This window comes from Salvia miltiorrhiza, chromosome 2 (genome assembly GCF_028751815.1).
Source record: "Salvia miltiorrhiza cultivar Shanhuang (shh) chromosome 2, IMPLAD_Smil_shh, whole genome shotgun sequence".
In the NCBI taxonomy this organism is placed as follows: Eukaryota; Viridiplantae; Streptophyta; class Magnoliopsida; order Lamiales; family Lamiaceae; genus Salvia; species Salvia miltiorrhiza.
The window spans coordinates 51,642,567-51,659,790 of record NC_080388.1 but is presented as its reverse complement, the minus strand read 5'-3'; the positions used below and the strand labels follow the sequence as shown (position 1 = coordinate 51,659,790).

General features: G+C 37.6%; 2 protein-coding genes and 1 pseudogene across 5 annotated transcripts; 2 read left to right on the top strand and 1 right to left on the bottom strand.

Moving 5' to 3' along the window:
* The first annotated feature begins 2,516 nt into the window (after window positions 1-2,516).
* Window positions 2,517-4,482, top strand: LOC131010091 (protein-tyrosine-phosphatase PTP1-like; annotated as a pseudogene).
* A 2,282-nt stretch (window positions 4,483-6,764) lies between these two features.
* Window positions 6,765-13,847, top strand: LOC131010090 (protein PSK SIMULATOR 1-like). 4 transcript variants are annotated; one of them, XM_057937482.1, is made up of 13 exons: window positions 6,765-7,180; window positions 7,799-8,331; window positions 8,611-8,936; window positions 9,038-9,130; window positions 9,229-9,319; window positions 9,953-10,046; window positions 10,277-10,374; window positions 10,563-10,632; window positions 10,912-11,006; window positions 11,695-11,811; window positions 11,905-11,981; window positions 12,618-12,662; window positions 12,737-13,847. In XM_057937482.1, the coding sequence occupies exons 2-13, from the start codon at window positions 8,017-8,019 to the stop codon at window positions 13,248-13,250; spliced, it is 1,935 nt and encodes a 644-aa protein (XP_057793465.1). In that variant the 5' UTR covers window positions 6,765-7,180; window positions 7,799-8,016; the 3' UTR covers window positions 13,251-13,847. The 4 variants fall into 4 exon arrangements, with proteins under 4 accessions (XP_057793465.1, XP_057793462.1, XP_057793464.1 ...); XM_057937479.1 differs by having other exon boundaries at window positions 6,833-7,180; window positions 7,899-8,331; XM_057937481.1 differs by having other exon boundaries at window positions 6,859-7,302; window positions 7,899-8,331.
* A 1,508-nt stretch (window positions 13,848-15,355) lies between these two features.
* On the bottom strand, window positions 15,356-16,651 carry LOC131009697 (protein ALP1-like). The gene has a single exon (XM_057937109.1). The coding sequence runs from the start codon at window positions 16,649-16,651 to the stop codon at window positions 15,356-15,358; it is 1,296 nt and encodes a 431-aa protein (XP_057793092.1).
* Between the last annotated feature and the right edge of the window lie 573 nt (window positions 16,652-17,224).

Sequence of the window (17,224 nt, the reverse complement as noted above, 5' to 3'; positions counted from 1 at the left end):
TTGCTTGCGTTGACTCTGCAAGATGGATAGCTGCTATGGAAGAAGAGCTAGAATCACTTTTGAAAAATCACACTTGGGTGCTAGTGAAGCAGCCAAAAGGCAAGAAAGCTGTCGGTGCAAATGGGTGTTTAAGAAGAAGGAGGACTTGAGATATAAGGCGAGACTTGTAGCGAAAGGATATAGTCAGATTCCAGGTGTGGACTACAATGATATATTCTCCCCTGTCGTGAAGCATAGCTCAATACGAGCTTTGCTTGGCATTGTTGCAATGCATGATTTGGAGCTTGAGCAGCTTGATGTGAAGACTGCCTTTTTGCATGGAGACTTAGAAGAAGATATTTACATGGAGCAGCCTGAGGGTTTTGTAGTTCCAGGAAAGGAGGACTACGTTTGTTACCTGCAAAAATCTCTCTATGCTTTAAAGCAGTCGCCGAGGCAATGGTATAAAATATTTGACCGGTTTATGACTACTCATGCCTTCAAGAGAAGTGATGCAGATAGTTGTGTATTTTATCAAGTTAACAATGATGGATCTTTTGTATATCTCTTACTCTATGTTGATGACATGTTGATAGTTGCAAATAGCAGCTCCGAGATAGCAAAGGTGAATAAGCAACTCATTCTTGAGTTTGATAAGAAGGATTTAGGAGCTGCAAAGAAGATACTTGGAATGGAGATCATAAGAGATAGAAAAGTTGAAAAGATATACCTAAGTCAAAAAGGGTATATTGAGAAAATTCTCCATCGTTTTAACATGCAGAATGCTAAACCGGTTAGCACTCCTTTGGCAACTCATTTCAAACTTTCTTCCACTTTGTCGCCGCAGTCAAATGAGGACACTGAATATATGTCTCGAGTTCCATATTCTAGTGCAGTTGGATCTCTCATGTATGCCATGGTGTGTTCACGTCCAGACTTAGCTCATGTAGTGAGTGTTGTTAGCCGCTACCTGGCAAATCCAGGTAAGGAGCATTGGAAAGCAGTCCAATGGATCTTTCGATATCTGAAAGGTTCAACTGATGTTTGTTTGTAGTTTGGGAAGACTAGAGATGGAGTTGTTGGTTATGTAGACTCAGATTTTGCGGGAGATCTTGATAGAAGAAGATCTCTTACCGGCTATGTCTTTAGCATAGGCGGTTGTGCTATTAGTTGGAAGGCTACTTTGCAGAACACAGTTGCATTATCCACTACCGAGGCTGAGTATATGGCCATTACCGAAGCGGTTAAGGAGACAATTTGGCTGAAGAGTTTATTTGCAGAGTTGAGGAATGATTTGCAGATTACCACAATATTTTGTGATAGCCAAAGTGCTATTTGCCTTACAAAAGACCAAATGTTTCATGAGAGGACTAAGCACATTGACGTGCGTTATCATTTTGTACGTGACGTTATTGCTCGCGGTGATATTGTTGTGAGAAAAATCAGTACTCATGATAATCCTGCTGATATGATGACAAAAGCACTTCTCGTTGCTAAGGTTGAGCATTGCTTAAACTTAGTTGGCCTTAGATGATGAGTTAATCCCCAAGGGGTTTTGTGGAAGAGGTGGAGTTTTGTTGGTGATGTCGATGTTGTTTTTGGAGGTTAGTTTGTGGTTTCTTCGTGTCAAGGTGGAGATTGTTAACGTTAGTGACACAAATTGGGCCTGAGGCTTGGAGCCCAATAGGGCTGGGCCCAACTGGAGCCTTTTATATTTTTTTTGACGCTGCTGCGTCTTGTATTGGTGTGAGAGAGAATTTTGTCTTTCCCCCCAAGCTTTTGTAACCTCTGTTTCGACATAGTGAATACTTCTCCTCTGTCCGTGGTTTTCTCCAATTTTGGATTTCCACGTAAATCAGTTGTTCTCTTTTTCTGCTTCTTATTCTTCTACTTGTCTTATATTAATAACAGATGGGAGCTTTGGACGTGAGGAATAAATGCCCCATTTCCCTCGACACTGCTAGAACCGTTCTACTGAAATAAGAACAAATAAAAGTAAGTGTATTTGGAGACAATTTTAACTCATGTACAAAATTAAAATTGGACGAAAGTTGAAAATTGGTGTATTTAGGCGCAATTATGCTACTTATTTGACAGCATTGTTCCACCTAGCTAGGGTCCTTTTGTTTTGTGTGCCTGTATACTAGTTGAAATCGTTTATGACAAAATTTGATTCTCATGTACAACAGATTCCTTATATAGATACTTTGTTTAAATTCCATAATTGATACTACTTTGGTTTACATAAAAGACAAAATTTGAACATAAACTAAAACAAGTTGGTTTTAGTTGTTACAAACAAAGATTATTAATGGAGCAAATACTAAATACAGTAGAAGAGAAATTTGGTTTTAGTTGTTACAAATAAACATCCCCATCGGATCACGCTCCACGCAGCGCGTGAATAGCACGCTGGCGCCTAGACCCCCCTCCGATGCATGTCGTTGGGGTTAATTTGAAGCTCAATGCATGCACTTATAACTCTTCCCTCCTGTCGATATTTGTCACTCGAATTCTTGAATCTCATCTCAGTTTTCTGCTATTTCTTGATCAGTACTAGTAAGTTGAACAAGGTTTCCTACTCCATGGCGGTGGCCAACACTACTGCAACGCCCTTTTCCGCCGCTGCCGCAGATTCCGAGGATCAGCTCCGCCACTGCGCTGACGCCGTCAATCTCTTCGACAGAAAGATGAGCTGTTTGCAAACGATCCATGACGAGTTTCATATCTTACAGGTACCTACTTTAGAAGCTACACTTTCACTTTTACTGTCTTGGGCATTCGTAATTTGGGATTTTGTAGTGGCCTTGGAGTACTCTAAATCTAAATATATTGCAACAAATAATTAGAAACGCATATCTTTGATGAGTAAAACTAATGGTCGCAGTTGAAGTAAAATGTCTGTTAGATTCCTTGCATGATGCAATGAAGTAAGAAGTTTCTCTGTAGATGCTGAAAAAATGAGCAATTGCTTCACTTCTGATTGAACTACAGTGCTGGCTAGATTCTGTTGACGAGCTTGATTGTTTTTGGCAAGTTAAATAGGATTCTCAAATGTAGAGTGCATCTATTCTATTACAGGAAAATAGGATGGAAGAACTGGAGATGAAGAGTAAATGCTCTGTTTCCAACGAAGCTGTGAATAGCAGCAAGAATCGCTACGTAGATGATGTTTTGGCTTGTATGCTAATTAATCTGCTGTATTTCTTAGTGTTGGAGTTATATATGATGTGCATCCCTTGATTACAAATTAGCTAATTTATATTTTTCAAACTTTGTTGATCCACAGTTGATGATAACAGGGTAACAGGGTTATCTTGAAGCAGCATGGAGATTACAACCTTCGCCTACAGGATACATCAATGCAAGCTCTATCACAGTTGGGTTCAATTTCTTGTGAGTTTATAACATTTTTCTTCATCTTCAAACTAACTAACTAACTGTTTTGATTGTAGACATCCAGGAAGTGTTTCTAGGTTTATTGCGACTCAAGGTCCACTCCTGAGCACTGCACAAGACTTCTGGAAATGATACTTGAGCATCGCTGCCCTGCCATAGTCCGATAGTCGTGCTCACCGGGTTGGTTGATGATAAAAATGTGAGTTATCTCATGTTTGTGGTTTCATAGTAAAAGTAAGTACTATTATTACGAGGAGATTATATTGTTAAGACAATAAATGCAGGTAATGAAATGTGGAGATTATTTCCAATTGGAAGATGGACTTAGCGAATTTGGTGTTATAAGCATTGTTACCAAGTGGATACATACAACAGATACTTCACTAATCATGAGATGCATAGATGTGAAAACAAGAAGGTGTGGCACTCATTAAACCCTATGGCAATCTGATTCAATCTATGCATGCTTTGTTTCAGTCGGAAGAACCGCCATTTTCTGTTTTGCACATTCTGTATCTTGGCTGTCCCAAACGACTCTGCTGCTGTTCGTGAAATCTTCCACAGAGCTGGTGCTATACCGGCTAGTCTTGGACCTGTTGTCGTCCACTGCAGGTGACGTAGAAAATCATCATTATTAGGTCTATATATAGCCTGAGGTTATGAGCTCAATTGATATCTACCAGTGCTGGTATCGGTAACATACTGCGTGGTCCACAACACGATTCAGAGAATTCTTGTTTAGGTCTCAGCGATTTGGAATGGTTCAACAACTGGTACGATTGATTAATTCTTGATTCTTCACCATTCTTGTTGTATGTAGTGAGAATAAGAAGAAGAGTGCATTCAAACTAGTGATTCATTGCTTGATCATAAACTATATACTGAAATAATATAATGTGTTGCTGAAATCTTGTGAAGTTTGCTGTTACATTTGCATGCATCCTTTTGCAGGCGCAATATGTCTTCTGCTATGAAGCGATTCTCGAAGAGCTAAAAAGCCTCGTACTGCAGAACACATCGTGCTAATCGTATATTCCACTCGAAACCATCATTCTTTTTCAGACTCTTATTAGTAATGTTCTGCTCGGTCTCAAGAATTGCAGAAGCTTGTGTCGCTGTGAAGAAATTATTTATCTTCGCAAGAATCATTCAAAATATTTATTGCATCTGTACCAAGTCAAGAAGTGATGAATCTTCTGCTGCAGAAGCTCATCTCTTTAATTTATCAGCTGTTAGTGTTGAGTTGTGTGAAGAAACTCATCACTTGTTTGTGTGAAATTTGTATGTATTTTTTTTTTTTTGGGGGGGGGGGGGTAATTTTGTAAGAATCATTTAATATTTTGCATCTGCAGCAAATCAAGAAAGATTGGAGTTCAATGGCTTTAGGCATGAATAGGAATATCTCTAGTGCTTCCCATTATGCTGGATTATGTGCCAAAATGTTAAAAGCATAGAATCTTGAAAATATGATGGCATTGTTTCAAGAATGTGAGAGTGCAGAGGAATGTATAAGTTGAGATAAGATCTCTGCAGTCTAAATTTCGAGGAATTTGATGTTGTTATCCGAGGTTGTCTCCAGTTTTGAGAATCTTACGCCGTTTGGAAAAAATCTTCTTGAATTTTCAAACAGATAATACCCATTGAAAAAATCATGTCTACTTTATTTATTTATTTTTCTGCTATTTGAAGACTTAAAAATTCTCACTAATCGATTATCGACCATTTTCTTGATTTTAGACTTTTTAGTGGTCTGGGGAAGTAGAATAACTCAAAGAAAGGGTCAAAAAGTTGATCTTTGATTTAATTTTTGTGGGCATCTCACTGTCAAGACAGAGACTTTGCGATAATTTATTTATTTTTAGTTTTATGAACCCCCAATTGTTATTTTTAATGCGTATTGGATGATTCTAAATTCATGCGTAATAACTTGCCATTTTTTCCACTTTTATTTAATTGCATTTATTTTGTTACAAAAAAGTCGAATACAATCATGATATTAATTATTAAATGCATCATAATATACTATTACAAAGTAGATGAGAGATATTATTAGTATAAAGTAGTCAATAAATACAAAAGGAAAGAATCATTTTTACATCATGTCGTAATCTTGATGTACACGCGACAAACTAATTAAAATTTAAATCAACGATAAACTTTTCATCGAATAAACTCCGTCATCTCTCATCCCATTTCCTCTTGCAGAAAAAGGTAATACAAAAACATAATGTAATTAATAGCATAAATAAGAATGTCATGCAATTTATACTCCATCCGTCTACGAAATATTGTCCTAAAAGAAAGAGATACAAGTTTTAAGAAAATTTGTGTTATTTATTTAATTAGTAAAAAAGTTTAAAAAATTAATTAAATTAGTGGATGAAGAATATGGTCCACATGTTAGTAAATGGAGAAATAAATCCACAAATTTACTAAAAATAGATTAGGACAATTTTTTATGGATGGATCAAAATGACAAATTATGACAATATTTCGTGAACGAAGAGAGGACAATATGCTGCTAGAAAAATACCATGTAATTTGCAAAATAAGTTATAATCTCTCTATAAATTCAAATTCAAATAAAATCCGATTCTCGCTATTAATATGAGTAAATTTTACCAATCCATTCAATTTCAAGATTATTTTTTTCTTCTCATTTTCTAAAATTAGAGTCCAATAGCCATCTCGATAAAAGTCATGCTACATTTTGGTAAAATAACTTTTATATATATAAGAAACAAATATTCTAACAAATTATGTAACGAGGAACTCGAAATTAAAACTTTAAGCTTCAAGCATAAACCATATTACTATTAAATCAATTTTTTCATTTATAAATACTGTGACCAAATGGCACATCATAAATATTAAGTACAAGTACAAATAATTTTGAAAATGTTATAAATTATAATTAGGGTATTTTATTAACACGTCAAGAATAGTCAAGTAAATTTATACGTGCGCACAAGCGTATTTGCTTTTTATCCCTATGAATAATAAGTAATAAAGTATAAATTTATTATTTAAAGTGATGATTATATTTTTATATTTTAAATAATAGTAGTATATTTATTCTACTTTGTAAGATGCTGTAAAATTATGCTTCCTTCCCACTATTATTGTTCTATTTACCATTTTAGATTATTTCATTATTATTATCTAGTTTCTTAACATTTTTTTATTGAAAATCATAAAAAGTACAATTAATCCTTAAAAAGTATGAGTCTATCTTCTTTTTAATTTTTGTGCCCAAAAGTTTTGGCACAATAATAGTGGAAGGGAGGAAATAATACCATTCATTAAACAGTAAAAAATATTAAGTATAAAATTATAAATTAAACTTTATCCATACCTTGTACACAACCTAAACGCAGCTAAATGTAAAAAGGTTGAAATTTAGCAGTACAATCTTGACTCAAAAGCTTTAGCATAACAACTTTGCAAGAGGGCGTTTTGTTCCTTTTTCTCCCATTTAGCAATTTTAACTTGTTGGGTTTTTGAGTTGTTGAGTCTTTTGACCCGAGTGGAGTGAGAGAGAGAGAGAGAGAGAGAGAGAGAGAGAGAGGTTTCTCTACTCCCTGACCTAGTTCTTCAATCTTGATTTTTGGGTCATCTTGGTTTGTAGCAGAAACTCCGCAGCAATCAGCATCACTACTTAACACCAACAAGAGCAATAGTGGGGAGTCTCTTTGAAGATTGGGACACCAAAAAAATGCCTTCTTTCACCTTTCTTCAATCTTGATGACCTGGGTTTCAAGCTGCCTCATTTTCAACCCATTCTACAGATAGATGCACAATTGTAATTATTCTTTTTTTTCTAAATTTTTATCCTATCATCATCATCATCATCATCATCACAACCTTTCTTTTTCTCTGACTTGTTCGTGTATTGTATTTTTTGTGGAGTAGAAAGAGACGCAGGCAAGAATCTTTTTTTTTTTCTGTTAGATCCAAGTCATCATCTTTATCTTCCTTTACATCTCTTAAAAAAGTGCCCGTAATATTTGTTTCTTCTTTGATTTTTTCCTTAAATAGGGTTTCTGGAATTTGATTTTACGAACTAAAGTTTGGTTTTTTATGCTTGCGGAGGCTTTATTTTCCAATTGTAGGTTGATTTTTCATTTGTTTTTCATTAGACGCTGTAGTTTTTGAGTAATTTTTCATTTGTTTTGTCATTAGACTCTAATTTTGGGTTTAGCTTTTCTGAGCTGCGAAACATGCTAATGGTTGGCCTCATTTGTTTGACTTACATCTAGTAATTATTACTTTTTCCTGGGGCATTATTTTTCTTGTTCCGAGATTATGTAGCTTTACTCTCAAGCTCGTGCATTGCCCAAATAATTTAGCTTTACCTCCTTAGCTGAGTGTTCTTGAAGTTGTGATCTTTTGCTTTGTACTCCTATTTCTTGATTTGCAGTTTGAGTTTGCTGCACGCTATAAGTTGTAGTCGTGAAAGCTTTTGGTCCGGTTATATAGTTGGGAGTGAGTGTAATTCGGGCCTGAACTTTCATTGTCAGATTGGTAGTATCCCTGCGCCATTTTCTAGTGGGAGATGGAGGATGTTTTGCCTTGATTTGTGTTTGAAGATTGCTTTGATGATCAGTGCTGAATAGAATTGTTACCTTTACGGCCACAATGGGTGGGCTTTGTTCAAGAAGGTCCACTGATGAGACTACGCTGGGTGGTGCACTTCCTCATGTTAATGGCCGCTTCAGTTACGGCCCTGGAATAGTTTATCAATCCCGTGGACTGGATATCCGAGAAGAGAACATCCGGAGGGATGTGGAAGTTACAGATAAGCAACTGAGGGAGCCATTCTCCTTTCCAGAGTTGAGTTCTGTTTCTCATGGGACAAATATAGATGATATCAATGATGGAATCCCTCGGTTGTCTAGGGCTTTATCTGATAAATCTAGATCAACAAGAACAAAGCAGGTTGCATTGACAAAGGTATGTACTCAAATGGATATGACTCTCGATTATCTAGTTCAATCTGTCAATTATATCTTCTCTATCATGTCAGAAACTTGAATCGGGTATTTGAAATCTTTGGTATTGCTGTACTTGTGGATGTTATATGGAAAATATCGTGCGTATGTAGCAAGCTGTCCCGAGTTGCATTTGCAACTTCACATGATTCACGTACATGGAAGATTTGCATGTGGTGTATGTTGTGCTTTATATCTAAAATACCCGATAAATAACTACAATCTTTCCTATTACTCTCAGGTCTCAGAAATGAGTTCGATTCTGGGCAGGGCAGGCCACGCCGGACTCGGGAAAGCAGTTGATGTGTTGGATACTCTTGGTAGTAGCATGACTAATTTGAATCTTAGCAGTGGTTTTGCATCTGGGATAGCTACAAAAGGAATCAAAATATCGATATTGGCTTTTGAAGTGGCAAATACAATAGTTAAAGGTGCCAATTTGATGAATTCACTTTCAGAAGAGAATATTAGACATTTGAAGGAGGTGGTGCTCCCTTCTGAGGGCGTACAGCGTCTAACATCAAGAGATATGGATGAACTCCTAAGAATCGCTGCATCTGACAAGAGGTGTAAATATTGAAAACAGTTGCGCGATATACTCATTTTAACCATTTATATGTTATCTGATGTCTTTTCACTAATGTGCTCATTCTCTCGATCTGAATTAGGGATGAATTGAAAGTCTTCTCTGGAGAGGTCATTCGCTTTGGGAATCGGTGCAAGGATCCTCAGTGGCACAACTTGGACCGTTACTTTGAGAAGTAACTGCAGATATCCTTTCTCAGTTTTCTGTTCGTATCTCTGTTTACACAACAACTGAGTTTCCAATATAATATTTAGTTCTTCTTTACGCATTTAGGTTGGAGTCAGAACTCACACCTCACAAACAACTGAAAGAAGAAGCAGAAACTGTGATCCAATATTTGATGGTGTTGGTTCAAAACACTGCTGTAAGTTATATTATCACTATCAGTCGGTTTACCTTTTACTTCTCCTTTTGGATAATTAATTGTAGAGGTAGAAAATCTAGCATGATGTAGATAGAGAATAAATTTATGATGGACTATGGCTTGAAAGTCATCCTCGTGTCGTGAAATGTTTCATGGCTACTAAGACGAAAAAGAAGCTAATCCCCATAAATATGATATCTATCGGTGATATTGTCTCAAGTTAGAGAAGAACCAAGTGAAATAATATTGTACTTGTTTTGTGTTTTAGATATAAGGGCTCAAGAGATGTCATCATTTCCGTTTAATCAATTAGGATCTTATAGATTGAGATAAACCAAAATTTGTGTGTTTTATATCTACATTTACATTCTGTCACATTCCTTGCAACTACTTTGAAATTTGAATATTCTGCTTTTCCCTTTTTTGTCATTCTGCTTTTTCTTACAGAAATGATACTTAAACATATTTGTACATTGCCAAAACCTAAAACTGATAAACTATTATGAACTTCTCACTTTAGAATAGTCCAGTGCTGTCGTTGAGCCACTGGTTGATTCGAAGCTTAAAATCTGTGTATTAACCTTTTAAATTAGGCCTGATAAATTGCTGAATTATATTCAATGTGTTGTGCAGGAACTATACCATGAAATGCATGCATTAGATAGATTCGAACAAGACTGTCGGCGCAAAGCTCAAGAAGAGGATAACGCAAATGCTGCACACAGAGGTACATATGATCTTCAGACTGTCCATTTACAATCTTAATATTGCATTCTCAGAGTGCTTATGTCTTACATCTTTGAAAGATCCGATGCTATGTATACACCCAATAAGAATTTATATGTGATGCTCAACTATGTATTATTGTTCTTTTTGCCCTATTCTACGACTAGTCACAGCTATCTTTTCTTCTATTTCTTTCTTTTCTTTCTCAAATTGTTCTCCTTCCCCATGAAGGAGACAGCCTCGCGATTCTACGTGCAGAGCTGAAGAGTCAAAAGAAGCATGTAAAGAATTTGAAAAAGAAGTCTCTATGGTCCAAGATATTGGAGGAGGTAGCAATTCCAAACTCTTTTCTCGTATGAGTTCTGAATGCATGCTACACGGGAGAAAAGAAGATTACTATTTTTTATTTGCAACTCGACTCAAATTTGTATCATAGCATATGACATTTTTTTTGGATATTACAACCATTCTTCAAATAGTAAGCTGATTTGTTTATTCTTTATTTATGTTAATTGAGGTGATGGAGAAGCTCGTAGACATTGTCCACTATCTACATCTGGAGATCCAGTCTGCATTTGGTTCCAGTGGTAATACACAAACTTCAAAATTATCTAAATGTATTTTTTTTTCAAAACAAAATAAAAATTATGCTGCTTGTGTTTTGCACAATCCTCATAATCCTTTTATTGACATGTCTTATCTTGAATTAACGTGCAAGGAAACTATTGTTTCGGTAATCATGCAGATTTTGTAGTTTCTGAGCTTTAATTTGCGTATTTCACATATTCCCTTAAATCTGTGGCATCTCTATTGTTTAGTTATGGGAATAGATTGTAATATTTTGTTTTATTGAATCACTGTTAAAGATGGAAACAAGCCGACAAAAGACCACCGTCAGAAGTTGGGATCTGCTGGACTCGCACTCCATTATGCAAATATCATAACCCAGATCGATACACTCGTGAGTTCATCATTCTTATTGTATCGTCACAGTTCTTTAGTGATGCGCTACTTATTTCTTTTTCTTAACTGGTGCTTCTGTCGTGCCACGCTTTATCATCCCTCTTTTCTGTAAGAAGGCGTTTACTTTGCATGATTGATAAGATGCATGATTGAGTATTTTTATCCTCAAGAGTAGGATTTCTCCAATCCCACCCTTTCAATGGATAAGAATCAAGTAAAAGTAGCTTAAATGATACTCCTTAGTCCTTCCGTCCGCGATATCATTTCCACATTTGCCATTTCGATCCGTCCGCGATATCGTTTCCACTTTCATTTATAGAAGTAGAGTCCACAAACTTCCACTCACAACAATTGTGGGACCCAAACTCCACTCATCACAATATCCACTACTATCCACCACTTTTTTAAAAACCCGTGCCGTCCACAATGTGGAAACGATATCGCGGACGGAGGTAGTATAAATAATCAAAGGCCTTGGGATATCCCAAAGTTTCAATCCATCGAAGTAAACAAGAGATTAGCCTTACTATTTTATCTATCAAGGCTAATCCTTCAAAGTAAACACCCCCTAAGTTAATTTGGTCCACATACGGTAAGGGAAGAATTTTTATGATACCTATGGAGTATCCATGCTATATTAGTTAGTTTCACCAATATTTTGAACTATGGCTGCAATGTTCGATCAGGTCACTAGATCAGGATCAGTGCCTCCAAGCACAAGAGATGCTTTATACCAGGGATTGCCGCCAACTATAAAGTGTGCTTTGCGTTCCCGACTGCAATCTTTTCAACTCAAGGAAGAGGTTTTCTTTTTGGGGTTCTAAACAATGATTATTTGGTTCCAAATACCATGTGTTTTATACGCATTTGTGTAATTCTTCTTATTCTTTCTGCAGTTTACTGTCCCACAGATCAAAGAAGAAATGGAGAAAACTCTCCAATGGCTGGTGCCTATGGCCACCAATACCACAAAGTAAAACTACGATCCTCTTTATACAATTACTTTTAACTAGGTGGACTGCGTTTAATGAACTTCACTCCGTCCCTCATTTTTCCTTGGAGGCGATGTCATGCTAAGATGAACATATAGGATTATTTGGTTAATTTGTAAGTTAATCTGACTTCGTGATAGCTCTCCTGAACTAGAAGCGCTGCCGTTTCGCTGGCCATCGCTTGAAACTTAAGCGGCCATAAATGTGTAGGATAAATATCGCTTTTTAGCTCAAGTGTCTCATACTTTTGGTGATGACAGATTAGAATCCACTTCAGTTTCAAATCTAATATGAGCTCACTTTTCCAGTACCTTGTTGGCAATCGGAAGTCTGTGGAAATGTGTGGAATAAAAGCCAATTGTCTTTCCGGAGATTTCAGATTGTCAACACTGTCATTTCGGTACTGAAAAAGTGAGTCTATCGTACATTTGTAAACGAAGTCAATTTATTGGGTACTAATTTGTCATTATCGAAAGTGCATGACATTTCCCAATAAAGGCACATACTTTGGGGCTAGAAAGTGATTTACCTAGATTTTCATCTATTTTGATTTGTTTTTCACTGAGCTTCTCTAAATACTTATGCATATGTTGACTACATGCCATGATCGGAAACAGGGCTCACCACGGCTTTGGTTGGGTTGGCGAATGGGCAAATACTGGGTAAGCTCGTCTCTAACGGTGCTCATCTTTTGACTGCTTTCGTCGCGGTTGACTAGACACCTTGTTTTGTTCAGATCTGAGATGAACCACAAACTTGCTGGCCAGACGGATTTGCTCCGTATCGAGACACTTTATCACGCGGACAAGGAGAAAACGGAAGCTTACATTCTTGATTTGGTACTGTGGCTGCATCATCTCATCAGCCAATCAAGGGCCGCCAATGGTGGGCTCAGATCCCCCGTCAAATCCCCGATCAGGTCCCCAAACCAGAAGACCCTCCAGCTGTCAAGCCGGAAACCGAGCTCGCCGTCGTCGTCGACTTTGTCGATCGAGGACCAGGAGATGCTCCAAGATGTGAGCAAGCGGAAACTGACTCCCGGGATAAGCAAGAGCCAAGAATTCAACACGTCGAGAACCCGATTGTCGAAGCACCACAGGCTAACCAAGAGCAGCAGCCATTCTCCGACACACGAAACCACCAAGAGGGACCCTTTCCCCATCCGAAGGCCATCCTCTGTTCCGATCATCAACTTCGACATCGACAGGATCAAAGCGCTGGACATGATCGATAGAGTCGACATGATTTGAAGAAGCTCAAGGCAGTTGTGACACCGGGATCCATCCTCTCTCATATGTTAGGTGTGCTTTCGTGATGCACTTCTCAGGCGCCTGCTCGTCCGTGGTTTGCAGTTGGCATCGTTTCTGCTGTAAATGAGCTCTGCGCCCTCCCATCCGCGCTCTTGCTGGGATCAGAGAGCCGCGGCCGTTGCAGCACCGTGTGGTACATGGAGAATTTGTGTCTTAGGTATACTGTTTTTTCCCGTGAGATCGAGAAAACCGGCAAGGTCCAGCGGTGTTCGACCGGCGTTTCTGTCAGTCCAGGTACGAGTGAGTATGTGTACAGAATGAGGTATACTTGGTTATCTATTGTTGATGAGTTCCATTTCTGCCCTTCTAAATGCTTATTGTGTTGTGATAAATGGAAAAAGTCATTCTCTGTTGTGTAGGGGTGGTGGAACCGTAATTTTATAACCTGGTCGAGTATTGAACGGAATTTTGGGTTTGAATTTTTTTACTTTGTAAAAGAATTTGGTTTTCCGTTCAGTATGGACTTACGGGGTATTTACTTTGGTGGATAAGCCTTGATTGATAAAAATAGTAAGGTTAATCCCTTGTTTACTTTCATGGATTGCAATTTTGGGATATCTCGAAGGCCCTTGATTGTTTTTATCCTCCAAGCTAGTCTTGCTTGATTTGTATCCCATCAAAAGGGTGGAATTGAAGTAATCCTATTATTGAGGATAAAAATATTCAATCATCCATTTTATCAATTATGCAAAATAAACGCACCCTTATGTTATTGGTAGGATCTCAAAATGAAAGAAGTCGAAGAAGAAGAAGAACAGAAGTCATTAAATATATTATTGACACTTAAAAGAAATCTATTATTACTATAAAAGTGGTCTTATAATTTTTTTTAATATTTTATATATATTTATAATATCGTTATTTATTGTAACTTATAGGGACAGTTTAGTAGCTTAATATATATATATATATATCAAGTTTTATTTATTTTGATATAAGACAAGAATTTTGTTTTGTATATGAAATTTTAAAATTTATAATAACTTTTATTTATTACATATTATAATTTAAATTCATGACTTTGACGTGTCAAGCACACTATTAGTTAGTTACAATAAAATAGATTGACAAAATGCTTTACCAGGCTTGATCTCTCATTCACTGTTCCTCGGCTCAAAGTTTAATAATAATAATAATAAAGTGGTTGGTCCATTTTCCCGTTCTGTTTTCAGATAAAAAAAGACCTTTAATTCTTTTTCTTCTTTTATGTTTAGAGTTTTATTTTCAAATTGTTCAGTGCTTCAAGTTGGTATTCTTTATTACCAAATAAAAGAAAAAAGAATAGTCTCATATGTTTCCTCTCCATCTGTATTATCTTACTTCAATATTCGCAAAGAATAAGAATAATAATCTACCAATTAAAAGAAAATAAATTAAAATAGCTAAGGTAACACATAAATATTCCTTCCGTCTCAACTAACTTGATCAATATTTCTTTTTGGGTCATTTCAACTAAATTGATCAATTTCCTTAAATGAAAGATACTATATAAAAAAGAAAACATCTAATTCATTTTATTACAAAACACATTTAAAAAATTAATTTTTTAAATCTTATGTCTAAAAAAAATTGATCAATTTAATTGGGACGAAGGAAGTATATAATTGTGTCAAAAAGGAACAAAATTGGATTAAAATAGCACCAAAATCAATGGCATTGATGGCACTGCCTGTTAAAAATTAAATAATACACACACAAATATAATACATTCTCTCTCTATATATATATATATATATTTAAATCAATATTAACAAGTAGGGATGATTTATTGTTTAAAATATGTTTAGTAGGAAATATAAAAATCTTAGAGCATCCACAATGCTTGTTGCTTAGAGGGGTGTCTTAGGAGTGGGCCCCACCTAAGACACACCCCTCTCCAATGCATTGTGTCTTAGGTGGGTGCTTAAATCCCCATTTCCACAAAATTCATATTTCTACACTTTTATTTTTAAATTTCTAATTTCATTAAAAATAAAATTAAACATTACAATAATTTAAAGACATAATTTAAATACAATAAAAAAAATAAAAATTACACTAATTTTCTAGGACTCAATCGGACCAAAACGAGACCAAATGTGCTCCTTCAAGTCCAAAGTGAGGCGAGCATGCATCTCCGCGTCTCGCATGGATGCTTGTCGTGCAACAAATGCACGAAAATCCGGCGGAGCACCGACATGAGGTTGAGATGCGGCGCTACTCGAAGCTTCGTCGGCGTCTTCTTCCCACTGCGTTGCTTGCTCGCCTTCGTCTTCGATGATCATGTTGTGCAAAATGATGCACGTGAACATGATGTCGCTCATCGCCTTCTTGCTCCAAAGACGCGCTGGGCCTTTGACGATTGCCCAACGAGCTTGAAGGACGCCGAAGGCTCGTTCAATATCCTTGCGAGCCGCTTCCTGCATCACTTTGAACCTCTTCCCCTTCGGATCCGTCGGATGTGTAGGACTCTTCACGAATACAGGCCAATTGGGATAGATGCCGTCAGTCAAGTAGTACCCACTTGTGTAGTAGGAGTTGTTGACTTCATATGTGACCGGCACCCCCATTCCTTGCAGTCGATCGTTGAACAACGTCGAGTTGTTGAGCACGTTGATGTCGTTGTTCGAACCAGGAGTCCCAAAAAAAGCATGCCAGATCCATAGATCTTGCGAGGCGACGGTTTCGAGGATGATGGTCGGTTCCCCCTGATCGCCGCGAGTGTATGCGCCTTGCCATGCCGTTGGACAATTCTTCCACGCCCAATGCATGCAATCAAGGCTCCCTAGCATTCCCGGGAAGCCGTGCTTCGCTTCGTGCATTGCTAGAAGCCGTTGGCAGTCAGCGGAAGTCGGCCTCCTCAAGTACTCCGCGCCAAAGAGTTGAATAATGGCACGACTGAATCTCTGCAAGCACTCCAACGATGTGGACTCTGCAATCCGGAGATACTCGTCGTATTGGTCCGCTGCCCCACCGTTAGCTAGCATACGAACAGCGACAGTGCATTTTTGCAATGGCGTGAAGCCGGACCTCCCAAGTGCATCCGTGCGTTGTTGGAAGTATGGATCGGAGGCGACGACATTAACGATGCGCAAAAACAACGCACGACGCATCCGAAAACGGCGGCGAAAGATGTTTTCGGGGTAGACCGGATTTTCATCAAAGTAATCCGCGTGCAAACGTACAGCGCCGGCTTCACGGTCCCGACGAATGAAAGCCTTCTTCCGCGCACCTCGTCGGCGACGACGAGGTTGCTCTTCTGGATCACCAATATCTTGAACAATTTGGTGAAATTGTTGTACAAGATTGGAAAATTCTTCAGCACATCGCTCGTCCTCGTGGCTTGATGAGGAGGAAGACATTTTTTTTTGAAATTTATTTGATGTGGAGATGATTTTTTGAGATGTGGAGATGTGAAATGAATGAAGAAGAGTGGTGATATATATAGATAAAAGAGAAAAAAAAAATTAAAAAGGGGAATTCGGCCGTTTGATTCCAACGGTCCTTTTATTAAAAAAAAAAACAAAATTTTCAAACGGTCAAAACATTCAAAATAAATCGAATTAAATTTTTTTTTAATAGGCGCGTCCGCCGGACGCGCCATAAACTTCCGCCTCTCGCCCCGGTGCTTCGCCTCGCCACGCCTTCGAACCAGGACGGGTCTCCAGCGCGCGGCGTCTTCCTTCGTCCCGGCTCGACCCACCCTTCAATCCTTGCGCTGTGGATGCTCTTAGAGAAATTCGAAGAAATAAATATTAAAAATATAATAGAATAGAACAAAGCACATTTCTTGATAAACGTGCATGGTTTTAGGCAGCCTCTTGTCAGATTAAGTCAAAGTTTTAGATAGAGAATCTCATGTGATGTTACATAGCCTGTGCTCTAACCTTGTTACAATTATTACGTATTAATTGTAGCAGTCTTTGAAGTGCTCA

Coding starts and splice junctions, on each gene's coding strand:
- LOC131010090 (XM_057937482.1), top strand. CDS start 8,017: ATGGGTGGGCTTTGTTCAAGAAGGTCCACTGATGAGACTACGCTGGGT. Junction 9,131..9,228: donor TTGGACCGTTACTTTGAGAA/GTAACTGCAGAT, acceptor TTACGCATTTAG/GTTGGAGTCAGAACTCACAC. Junction 10,633..10,911: donor GTCTGCATTTGGTTCCAGTG/GTAATACACAAA, acceptor TCACTGTTAAAG/ATGGAAACAAGCCGACAAAA.
- LOC131009697 (XM_057937109.1), bottom strand. CDS start 16,651: ATGTCTTCCTCCTCATCAAGCCACGAGGACGAGCGATGTGCTGAAGAA.